The 12866-nt window shown below is 45.6% G+C and overlaps 1 protein-coding gene across 2 annotated transcripts; it reads right to left on the bottom strand.

Moving 5' to 3' along the window:
• Positions 1–967: 967 nt before the first annotated feature.
• Positions 968–11603, bottom strand: mrm3a (mitochondrial rRNA methyltransferase 3a). 2 transcript variants are annotated; one of them, XM_052035545.1, is made up of 4 exons: positions 11326–11603; positions 8006–8250; positions 5999–6163; positions 968–1859 (listed from the first exon to the last, which is right to left on the bottom strand). In XM_052035545.1, exons 2-4 carry the CDS (start codon positions 8241–8243, stop codon positions 1312–1314), a joined length of 951 nt encoding a protein of 316 aa, XP_051891505.1. In that variant the 5' UTR covers positions 8244–8250; positions 11326–11603; the 3' UTR covers positions 968–1311. The 2 variants fall into 2 exon arrangements, with proteins under 2 accessions (XP_051891505.1, XP_051891506.1); XM_052035546.1 differs by lacking the exon at positions 5999–6163.
• Between the last annotated feature and the right edge of the window lie 1263 nt (positions 11604–12866).

Raw genomic sequence — 12866 nt, forward strand, 5'->3', positions numbered from 1 at the left:
GAGGCTCCTGGCATTGGAACAGGCTCTCCTCAAGTTCACTCCGATCAAACCTGTTCATGGTTTTGAACACCGTTATTCAATCTCCCCTTAATCTACTCTCCTCGTACAATGGACTACCCAAATGTCGACATTTGAAAGGAGCAAGTATTTTTCCACCACAGAACTTCACTGATTTGTAGCTTTTTCTCCCCGGTCCTCCTTGCCTCGTCTGATTCAGACCTAGAATATTCCACACACTAACTGCTGCAAAGACTACAACTCGTGTCATCAGGCTGCAGCTTTACAAAACAGGCAGGTGCAGTGCTCTCACTCAGAATGAACTCCAGGACAGCGACCCGGGTTCAAATCCGGCCACTGTCTGGAAGGAGTTTGTACATTCTCCCTGTGTCTGCATGGGTTTCCTCCCACATTCCGAAGAAAAATGTTAGGAAGTTGTGGGCATGCTATGTTGGCGCCAGAAGCGTGGCGACACTTTCGGGCTGCCCCCAGAACACTACGCAAAAGATGCATTTCACTGTGTGTTTCAATGTACATGTGATTAATAAAGATATCTTAACTTAATTAAACTACTGGGTACTGCAGGACAGGCTGTGTAAGATTTACCTGTATAAGGGGAATTACCCTATGATTTGAAGTATGGTGCAAGGGGTATAATACCAGAAAAATATCATGTGGATGCTGAAAGCCTGAAGCATCAAAATGCTGGAAATACACAGCAGCATCTGTGGAGAGAGGAACAGTTAACCAGGGCTTAGTAAAGATGTGTACTACTGAATGTCAGGTAACCAAACAATACAAGAGCAATTATCTAAGGTAACAATAAGACAAGTGTAGAACCTGTTACACCTGCTCCCCTCCAACAGACCTAAAGGTTAAAAGTGCTCTCACAACAGATGGAAGTCTATTCATTTGAAGTGATCCACGAAGGCTACATTTAATCAACTGAAACAATACTTTGCAAAGTATGCATGTTGTGGTAATTGCTTGCTATTTAATACAATTTTGCATTAGGGTGAATATATTCTTCATACATTTGTACAAACACCAATACTCTAGTCAATGTCATTTAAGACCACTCTGTGTTAAGTCACGCAGAGCCTATTGTTGGCCGACCAACTCTTTGTTGCAATGGTAATCAGAAGAAATGTGCCAACAGTTACATTGATAAACACCCAACCTTGTCTGTGGCCCTGCTAAAACGTTCGATACTAGTTTTACCTTGACTGTTTAATACCTCTCAACTTGTGTGGCCGACTTGAATGAGAGAAGGCGGAATCTGAGATTACAGTGGATGCACTCACTCAGGCAGTGTTAGCTCATTTCAGTCCTGTTAGCAGTTGCTGCCTCGAACAAGAGCTGCCGCCTGCCCTCGAACAGTAAAATGCACGCTGCCATTGCGGAATTGAGGCTGTCTACACCTGGAGTCATGGGAATATACAGTCGCTTTCCTCGCGTCTTCTCAACCAACAAGAGGGCCTCTAAGCTGAGTCCATGCGTCTCCCCACCAATCACAATGGCCGTTTGTTCCCTTGCCCAGGACTGGTAGCAACCTTGAATGTCCACTTTGGGCAGCGAGAGCAGAAATGCTCTCTCCTCGTCCTCACTGTCGCTCTCCTCAGACTCGATCGGCTTCCTGACTGCATGTGGGGACGTGCACCTCTGGTCACGTGGAGAGAGAGATTCAGGAAGGACTGACGGGTTCTCAGCAACTGGACAGGAGTGGTCTGCCACGTGAACACAAGTGCTGGTGGACAGGTAGTTGGGGACCACTTCCCACTCCAGATTTGAAACCACAGGGATGCGGAAGTGAGCGCCCATTCCTGCTCGAAGCACTTTGGGTTCCCAGACATCCACACAACCTTGGGGGGGGGGGGGGGGGGGGGGGGGAAGAAGAGAAAAGAAAAATCATTTTAATAATTCCCTGCAATGCAGTTTTTCAACACACCAACTTCGTACAGGAGCTTGAGTGGGAGTCTGTTCAATGATATAGGCTGCTTTAGCATGGAATTGAGTTGTACATCATGGACATTGTTTGCACAAGGCTGGGATTGGTGTGATGGTGCAGGAGACCAAAGGATGACTGGGGTAACAGAGGTAGCACCTGCTTCCTCACCTTGTGAATGTTTATTTATAATTGCTGTGACTGTGATTCGAGTTTTGGCACAGACTAGAAGGGCCGAATGGCCTGTTTTCCGTGCTGTAGTGTTCTATAGTTCTATGGAGTCACCGGAGAGATACTGAAGCTGGTGATATTCATCACAACAAGCAGACATTCGCCTGGAGACCCTCTCAGTAGTTTCTCAAAGTACATCACATTTTTAATACCCTTAAGATCAATACAATGTCAATAGCTACTGTGACATTGCTTACCTCAATACTGAGTGTGACAATGCTTCCACTGAGTTACATATCTACAATGGGAGACACCTCTGAATGTTCAAACACCTTTGTTGGGACAAAGTAATTCACACGGATAGTCTGAAACTTCAGAGGACAGAGAACCCAGACACCTAAAAGTAATGCTGTGAGGGCTGACTCTCTGAGTATGCAAATATCCCAACTACTAATAGATCAAGTATGCCTGTGACCATGTTTGATGTGCTAGTTGACAATATCAGTCTGGTCTGCAAGCTTTCTTGAGCTTGGTCACAATGGTGCAAAATAACTTAGCCATAGTTGCCTGGTTTGATGTAGGCCATTTAACACAACCCCGTTGTCTTAGGTTTGGCTGATGCAGACAAGAACATCTCATGGTCACTTCACTTTGCAAACCACATCTCTTGAGCAGCCAACCCCCTGCTGTGGGCCAGCAGTCTGTACTCTGTAGACAGTGCTGTGGGCCAGCAGCTCGTGTTCTGTAGACAGTGCTGTGGGCCAGCAGCTCGTGTTCTGTAGACAGTGCTGTGGGCCAGTAGCTCGTGTTCTGTAGACAGTGCTGTGGGCCAGCAGCTCGTGTTCTGTAGACAGTGCTGTGGGCCAGCAGCTCGTGTTCTGTAGACAGTGCTGTGGGCCAGTAGCTCGTGTTCTGTAGACAGTGCTGTGGGCCAGCAGCTCGTGTTCTGTAGACAGTGCTGTGGGCCAGCAGCTCGTGTTCTGTAGACAGTGCTGTGGGCCAGCAGCTCGTGTTCTGTAGACAGTGCTGTGGGGCAGCAGCTCGTGTTCTGTAGACAGTGCTGTGGGTTAGCAGCCTGTGCTCTGTAGTCAGTGCTGTCTTTTTGCAAAGCTGTCCTGTTAACTTCAACCTGATTACTGCTTGCAATTTACATCAACAACTAAAGACAGATTCTCCTTTGAATATCTGCTTTATTTGCATAATTCCGTAACTCCAGAACCCCTAACAATAAGTTCAAGTTACTTTATTGTAATTAATTACACATTAATCACTATTTCTGCCAGAAAGGAGTGAAAAAGATTTGTGCAGTAGGTGTAACTCCATTGTACGAGCATTATTCTAATACAGGAAAACTGAGACAGTGGACAAGTGTCACCATGGCACTTTTATGTATGGACCTGTGGCTCTGAACAGGGCTGAAAAATCCATGCTGTACATCTTGTTCTCTGTAATCCACAAAGATATCTGTGCTCCTTAAATTCTGGCCTGTTACAAGTACCTGAAGTTTACTGACCCAGCATTTGTGGGCAGTGCCTTCAGCTGCTAATCTCTAATTCTCTCAACATCTCAATCTCTCCTCCTTTAAGATGTTTCTTACTCATCTCTGAACAAACTTGTGGTCATCTACATCTCCTCACGAGTCTTAAATTTGTCCGACAAGGCTCCTGCGGCAGCTAGGGAATTAAATCCCACTTGGCACGAGGAATGTAGATTAAATTCATTCATTAATTATGGAAAGTTAACGTCAGTAGTGGTGACCACAAGTCTTAGATTGTCATAAGGACCAACCGGTTGAATCATTTTCTTGAGGAAAGTTAAACACTGGTCATTATCTCTCCGGTCTACCCGAGGCTCCAGATCCACCAATGTAACTGAGGCAGTCCAAGAGCAATAGGGGATGGACAACGAATCTTGTTCTTGGTAACATTGCACACATCAAGGTAGCTCAGCAATTACCTAACTTCTAGATTCACCAGCTGCCCATGTACCCTGATCTTCTTATGTTTTAGGTTTTAACCCCTTACATGCCAACTTTGGCCTATTTGAAATCCTTGCAGGTCTTTATCTTCATCACCTATGAAATGAGTGCATTGTTTCATATTTGTAGTTGCTGATTTACCCACTGCTAGCTACCTTTACTTGAAGACTACCTAACCGATCACTCACAACCTCATGGCAAATACCTACAGCCTTCGAAATCCATCACCACACCATTTCACCCACTTATTCCCCAGAGATAGCTTGTGTAGCCAAGGTGTACCTGTACGATAATTTAGGAACTTGAGTTAGCCAGAATGAGGCAGGGCATTCCAAGTAGTGTTCGATACCTTTGAATAAGATATGCCCCAAGCAGCACCCAATGGACAATATTTAAATGTACAAATATCAGATAATAGGTAGTTTGTCTAATAGTTGATTAGCCAGCCATCACTATTTTGATTCAAAGGAATCAGTTTGGGTATGAAAAATTGTAAATGCTAGCAATGCAAAATAAAAATAGAAAACGCTGGATATTCTCAGCCAACCAGGTAGCATCTGTGGAGAGAGAAACAGAGCAACTGCTTCAGATCAATGTCCCTTTATCAGAACCAAAAAAGTGAGGAAAGACAGGTGTTTTTAGTTGCAGAGGGGAAAAAGTGGAGAGAACAAGGGGAATGTCTGTGATAGACTGTCCACATGACACAATGCTTTCAGTGCCATTTAATCATCTGTCTATGTGGGGGAGGGGGGGGGAGCAGAAACAGAGGGAGATGAATTAGAGGGAAAAACATCATCGGGCTGGAACTGTAAGATGCAAAAAGCAGCAGTTTCTGGAAAGCTGAAATAAAGAGAATGCTTGAAATAAAGAGAATGCTGGAAATCAATTCGAGAGAAAAAATCGAATTAATGTCATGGATGGATGACCTAACATCAAAATTTTCCCAAACAGAAAAGGCTGATTATCCAAAATTATTGAATTCAATACGTCCCAAGTGCTGCAACATGTCTTGATGGAAGAGGAGGAATTAGTCCTCAAGCTTATTTGGCTTTACTAGAAGAGTGTGGAGACCAAGGAGAGAGTGGAATGGAGAATTAAGGTGATAGGTAGCTGGAGGTTCTGGGTCACCGTTGAATTGCAGAGTGTTTCCAGAGTTCCCTTTTATCACAGATATCCAGCAGCTGCTAGGTTTTCCATCTCAGTTTGAGCTGAATCTTCTTTTTTTTCCCGCTATATTTATTCATCTCCCTCTGCTTACACTGCTGGGATAGTGGCACAGCTGCTCCAGCTGCCACCTCACGGTTCCAATGAACTGGGTTCAATCCTGAGCTCTGATGCTGTGTGGAGTTTGTACATTCTCCCCATGACTGCATGGATTTGAGTGTTCCAGCTTCCTTCCATATGCCAAAGATATAAGATTGGGTAGGTTAATTGCACCCCTCCCCCCCCCCCCCCCCATAAATTGCTCCTAGTGTATATGCAAGTAGTAGAATTTGGGGACAATAAAATGGGATTATTGTTGGATTAGTATTAACGGGAGCATGATAGTCAGTGCAGACTCAAGTACCTGTTTCAGTGCTGTGTGATTCTACTGACCTGGACAACCTTGGCTACACAAGTATTCTCCCCATCCCTCTCCGCAACTTCAAACATACGTTTTCTCACTTTTTCAGTTCTGATGAAGTATCATCAACCTGAAATATTATCTGGTTCTCTCTTCACAGATGCTGCCTGTCCTGCTGAGCACCTCCTGCATTTTCTGCTTTTATGGCAGATTTCTCGGTGGAAGAGGTGGCGTTAAAACTGTTCCTGGAAACCTTGCAAGTTGTTGCCCCCTTTGGAGTCTCTGGAGAGAACATCGAAGAGCCGAGGGTTCAGATGGTTATAACAGTTTTGATGATACTAACCTTTTGTCACTAGTATTTTACTACATCCAGCTGCCGCTGCAGATCGTAATATTGTGCCCAAATTGCCAGGATCTCGGATGTTGTCACAAATAAGGAGGAGAGGTATGGTGTGCTCTTGTTGAATTGGATACTTCATCTTGGAATATTCTGGCTTCAAAAAAATCCCTGCCACAAACAGCAAGAATAGTAGGAAAATTTACTATTTTAAATCCTCACCCCTTAGCAGCACTGACTATTTTCACTGGAAATTCCAGGCCATGCAATGTTTGGGACACGATTTCTACTGTTGTACAGTCAAGATTCTTAAACCAAAGCCTGGCCTCCAGTAGGCGTTAGTAATTCCATGGCACTGCTGAAGAGAAGCAGTGGTTCTGCTTGTGGCCTGGAGAATCTGCCCTTCATCCCATTCCCCTTGCTGTGTAAAACTATCTGCCATACATCTACATGCCATTCATTGACTCAAGGCAACCCTGCATAAAAACATTCTGGGACGCTTCAATGCAATGTTATTAAAAAAAAGTATTATTTGAGTGTAAGTTGATACTTGTGCTGCTTTTCGTTTTGGTTCATTGTGCATCGATATTTTGTCTCAGTAAGAGTTCAAGCGAGACTCCCTCGAGGACGGACTTACCAGGTAAAACGGAAATGATTACTGAAAGTAATATTACCGGGTCATTGTCACTCTGTTTGTGGAAGCATGTGGTGTGCGCGCAATGGCAGACTGCTGTGCTCTTTACAATTATCTGCTCAAATCAAAAGTACTTCACTGGCTCCAAAGTACTTTGGAAAGCTGAAAGCAGCAATCCAAATAACATTCATCCTTTTTATTTACAGGCCGTCCCCAGGTTGCGATCGCCCGATGAATGGGCACCCTACATATGAATGAGCTCACATATTATTATTAAATTCAAAAGTCTGATGTAGGTACATACATTCCTTGCCATGAGTGCTCTCTCTCTCTCTCCACTCTTAGTAATTGTTCTTTGTTAGCAGTCTGGTGTGCTTTTGATATCATTCATTACAATACTTTGGAGGCGTGGTTACCATATGCAGTGATTTCTGTGTACTTCGGGAGATCGAATTTGAAGGCAGTAGACAAGGTTAATGGCAGGAGGAACAGAGGGATCTTGGGGTCCACATCCATAGATCCCTCAAGGTTGCCACACAGGTCGATGGGGTTGTTAAGAAGGCGTATGGAGCGTTGGCCTCATTAGTCGGGACATTGAGTTCAAGAGCCGCGAGGTGATATTGCAGCTCTTTAGAACTCTGGTTAGACCACACTTGGAGTATTGTGTTCAGTTCTGGTCATCTCATTATAGGAAGGATATGGAAACTTTGGAGAGGGTGCAGAGGAGATCTACCAGGATGTTGCCTGGATTGGAGAGTATGTCTCATGAGGATAGGTTGAGTGAGCTAGGGCTTTTCTCTTTGGAGAGAAGGAGGATGAGAGGTGACTTGATAGAGGTGTACAAGATGATAAGAGGCATAGATCGAGTGGACAGTCAGAGACTTTTTCCCAGGGTGACAATGGCTAACATGAGGGGACATCATTTTAAGGTGATTGGAGGAAGGTATAAGGGGGATGTCAGAGGTAAGTTTTTTTTACACAAAGAGTGGTGGGTGCGTGGAACGCACTGCCAGCAGAGGTCGTGGGGACAGATACATTAGGAACACTTAAGAGACTCCTGGATAGCCCCATGAATGATAGAGAAATGGAGGGCTAAGTGGGAGGGAAGGGTTAGATAGATCTTAGAGCAGGATAAAATGTCGGCACAACATTGTGGGCCGAAGGGCCTGTACTGTGCTGTAGTGTTCTATGTTCTGACTTATGGACAAGATTGAGTTATGGAGTCTGTGAAACCAAAACCCGCTCATTACCTGGGGACGACCTGTATCGGGATAGGCACAGGTTTATAACCTCCTGGACCTGGGTTACATTCTCTCTGACTGTCAGGCTACAATGATTCCTGTTTTTATTCCTTTATTTCAGTGATGTTTGGTACTTACCCAGTGCTCCCTGAGGAGTTACAAGATCAGACCACATCTTAATCTCGTCAAACTTTACTTTGATGAATTTAACATCCTTCAGTTTCTCCAGAGGCAATTCCTTCAGGCTGTCCATATTACTGAAGAAGAGAGTCTCGAGTCTTGCTCCGGCTCCCAAGGCATCAGTTATCAACCGCCGACCCTCGAGAAGGATTTTCCCATGCTGGTCACGGAATTTCTTGGACTTCGCAATGGTCATAACTTTTCTGTCAATAGCAAAAGACATTTAGCTTCAAAATGGAGAAACTGGAATTATTGAACAAAAAGCAACCAACAGATTCACCACCTGCTTCACTTTACAAAAGGATCATAGCACTGTCATAGCACAGAAGGCGGCCATTTGGCCCAATGGGTCAATCCAGATGCTAGTAGAGCAATCCCATCAGTTCCATTCCACGTTCTTTCCCCAGCTCTGGAAGTTATTCCCTCTCATATGTCTATCCCATTCCTTTGCCCCCACTCCCTAAAGGCAGTGAATTCCAGATCAGAATCCGGTTTATTATCATTGACTTATATGTTGTGAAATTTGTTTTGCAGCAGCCGTACAGTGCAAAGACATAAAATTACAAAATAAATATAGTGCAAAAGAAGGAATAACGAAGTAGTGTTCATGGACCATTCAGAAATCTGATGGGGAAGAAGCTGTTCCTAAATCATACCTTGCATAGAATTTTTTACTCACATTTCCGTTGTACCTTTTGTTCAAAACTTCAAATGAGTCCCCAGAACGATCCACTAAAGGGATCCCTCTACAAACCAGTCGTGAGCTCGTAACAAGATTCAGTACAGTCAACATAGATTTATGAAGCAAAAATCACGTTTGACTAATCTTAAGTTTATTTAAAGATGCAAGTAGAATGGGGAAACTATGGATGTGCTGTATTTGGACTTCCAGAAGGCTTTCAATAAGGTCCCACACAAGGGGGTGGTTCACAACATTAGAACACATGGATTGTTAATTGGTTACTGGACAGAAAGTGAAGAGTGGAAATAAATGGACCCATCTCAGGATGGTAGGGTGTGACTAGTCAAGTACCACAGAGATTGGTGCCTGGGCCCAGCTATTTACAATGTTTATCCATGGTTTGGTTGTGGAGCATCAAATATCAATATTTCCAAGTTTGTTGGTGATACTAAACGAAGTAGGATTGTGAACACGGAGGAGAATGTAAAGACAAACTGAACGAGTGGGTGAGAATGTGGCAAACAGAACATAATGTAGAAAAATTTGAGATCATACTTTGGTGCATATAATAGAAAAGCAAGAGTATTCGTTAAATGGTGAGAAATTGGATAGGATTGATATTCAAAGGAATCTAGGTGTGCTTGTACACAAGTCATTGAAGACCAACATTCAGATGTAACAAGCACTTCTGAAAGCAAATGGTACGTCGGCCTTCATTACAATAGGGTCTGATTACAGAAGGAAGATTTATTGCAATTGTATAGGACATGAGACTGCCCTGGAATTTTGATTCCCTTACTCGAGAGAATGTACTGGTCATAGAGGGAGCTCAGTGAAGATTCACTAGACTGATTCCAAGGCTGGCTGGTTTGCTCTATAGGAGAGATGGACTTTACTGGGACTATACTCGGTAGAGTTTAGAAGAATGAGAGGAAAGCTCATCAAAACTCAAAATTCATAAAGGGCTAAACAGGCTAGACGCAGGGAAGATGCCTTCCCTGACTGAGGAGTCCAGGAGCAGAGAGCACAATTTGAGAATAAGGGGTAGGTTGATGTCACTGAGATGAGAAATTTCTTCAGAGGAGAGTGAACCTTTGGAATTGTCTACTTCAGAGGGCTGTGGAGGCTCAGTCATTGTGTTCATTCAAGACAGCGATCAACAAATTTCTGGGCATAGGATGATAGTGGTGGAAAGTGGCACTGAGATGGAAGATCAGAAGTGATCTTCGTGAATGGCAATACAGGCTCAAAGGACAGTACCTCCCACACCTGGAACAAAAAACAAACTGCTGGAGGAACCCAGCAGGTCAGAGTCTTGACCCAAAAATTTGACCATCCCTCTGCCTCCACAGATGCTGCCTGACCCACTGAGTTCCTCCAGCAGATTGCTTTTTGCTCCAGATTCCAGCATCCATAGTCTCTTGTGTCTCCACACCTAAACCTGCTCCAATTCTTCCCTGGATACAAGACATTGGAGATGCTGGGATCTGGAGCAACACAGACGCTGGAGGAAGTAAGTGGGGCACACAGCATCTATGGAGAAAAATGGACAGTTGACATTTCAGGTTGAGAGCATCAATCTGGACTAAAAAATTGAGGGGAGATAGCCAGTATAAAGAGGTGGAGGGAGATGGCTGGTATATAGAGAAGCAGAGTGGAAGAGGAATTGTTCTCTGTTGAGGAGCAGCCCCGGGGGGTGGGGTGGGGGTCAGCTGGTGATGGTTAATCGGTAGAACATAGAACACTACAGCACAGTACAGGCCCTTCAGCCCACAATGATGTGCCAAGATTATATCCTGCTCTAAGATCTATCTAACCCTTCCCTCTCACATAGCCCTCCATTTCTCTGTCATTCATGTGGCTACCTAAGAGTCTCTTAAATGTCCCTAACGTATCTACCTCCACCACCTCTGCCGGCAGTACATTCCACGAACTCACCACTCTCTGTGTAAAAAAAACTTACCTCTGACGACCCCCTTATACCTTCCTCCAATCACCTTAAAATTATGCCACCTCATGTTAGTCATTTTCACCCTGGGAAAAAGTCTATGACCGTCCACTTGATCTATGCCTCTTATCATCTTGTACACCTCTATCAAGTCACCTCTCATCCTCCTCCTCTCCAAAGAGAAAAGCCCCAGCTCACTCAACCTATCCTCATAAGACACGCTCTCCAATCCAGGCAGCATCCTGGTAAATCTCCTCTGCACCCTCTCTAAAGCTTCCACATCCTTCCTATAATGAGGCGACCAGAACTGAACACAATACTCCAAGTGTGGTCTCACTAGAGTGCTATTGAGCTGCAACATCACCTCGTGGCTCTTGAACTCAGTACCCCGACTAATGAAGGCCAACACACCATGCGCCTTCTTAACAACCCCATCGACCTGCACAGGGATCTTGAGGGATCTAGGGACGTGGACCATGGAGACACAGGAGGCTGCAGATGCAGGAATCTGGAGCAACACACAATCTGCTGGAGGGACTCAGGGGGTCGAGCAGCGTCTGGGGGGGGGGGGGGGGAGAAGAATTGTCGAGCTCCGGGCGGAGACCCTGCACCAGGACATGCATCAGGTTTAATGTCAATGCTCCTTACGCCAGCCGCTTGTCCCCGGGAGACGCCCTCTCGACCGGCAGGTCGGGCAGGGAGGCGGCGCCGAGGGGCTGCGGCCCGGCCTGAGCCCCAACGCGACCCGGGGCCCGGGGTCCTCCCGGCCAGGGGACCTCTCGCCGGCCCCAGCCGCTCCCTGGACGCGAGCGTCCACCACCTCCAGCGGCCTCCTCCTCAGCGCCCTGACGTACCGCCTGCCCCGGCCGGGCGGCAGCACACAGTGCGGCACACGGACCGCATCAGCGTCGCCATCGTGGCCGGCAGCGCCACGCATGCGCGGCGGGAGAGCCGCCGGCGGGACGTCACGTGGTTGTGTGGGCCACGTGACTCGTCCCGGGGACCTATGATTGACAGCCCGGATCCCCGCTGTTTGATCACTGTTCTCTCAGCCAAAGACAAAGTCGAGTTTATTGCCATATGCATGTGTGCACAGGTGCAATCAAAAGCTTGCTTGCAGCAGCATCACAGGCACATAGCACAGAAACAGGCCCTTTGGCCCATCTAGTCCATGCCCACCTGATCCTCTGCCCTCGTCCCATCTACCTGCACCGGGACCATATCCCTCCAAACCCCTCCCATCATGTACCTACCCAAACTTCTCTTAGATGTTGCAGTGTGAACCTGCGTCTAGCACTTCTGCTGGCAGCTCGTTCCACACTCACACCACCCTCTGAGTGAAGAAGTTCCCCATTATATATTTCACCTTTAACCCTAAATTTACGTCCTCAGTTCTAGTCTCACACCAACTCGGGAAAAAGCCTGCATACATTCACCTTATCTATACCCCTCATAATTTTGGAGAAACAAAGGACTACAGATGCTGGAATCTAGGTGAAAAACACGATGATGCTGGAGGAACTCAGCAGGCCAGGCAGCATCCGTTGTGAGAAAAGCAGGCGGTCAACATTTCGGATCAGGACCCTTCTTCAGGACTGAAGATAGGAAAGGGGAAGCCCCTTTTGTCGGTTTAGATACTTCTAATCAATATTGGAACCAAAAATCCTCATAGTCCAGATCTGATTTCAGTTCTCAGTTCGAAGAAACATCATAGCAACATCTAAATCAGTTTTCTAAATCCCAGCTGAAATGGCATTACTCCGACATGCTTGACAAATTTGCTCGAATTCTTTGAGGATTTGACAGGGGGAGTTGATAGAGGGGTACCTGTAGATGTAGTGCATTTAGATTTCCTAAAGGTAGTTGACAAGGTGCCACATAGGAGGCTGTGCATAAATTAAAAGCCTGTGGTATTAGAGGAAGTGTGTTAGAATGGATTGAAAACAAGCTGTCTCAGAAAATGGACAATTGGAATAAATGGGTCCTTTTCAGACTGGAAAGAGGTAACTAGTGGATACAACACACACAAAATACTGGAGGGACTCAGCATGTCGGGCAGAATCTATAGAGGGAAATAAACAGTCGACGTTTCAGGTTGAGACCCTCATCAGGTCTGAACTAGTGGATACAACAGGGATCAGTTCTTGGGCCTGCAGTTGTTCTCTATTTACATTAATAATCTGGAGAAA

The sequence above is a fragment of the Pristis pectinata genome, chromosome 21 (assembly GCF_009764475.1).
Source record: "Pristis pectinata isolate sPriPec2 chromosome 21, sPriPec2.1.pri, whole genome shotgun sequence".
Lineage (NCBI taxonomy): Eukaryota > Metazoa > Chordata > Chondrichthyes > Rhinopristiformes > Pristidae > Pristis > Pristis pectinata.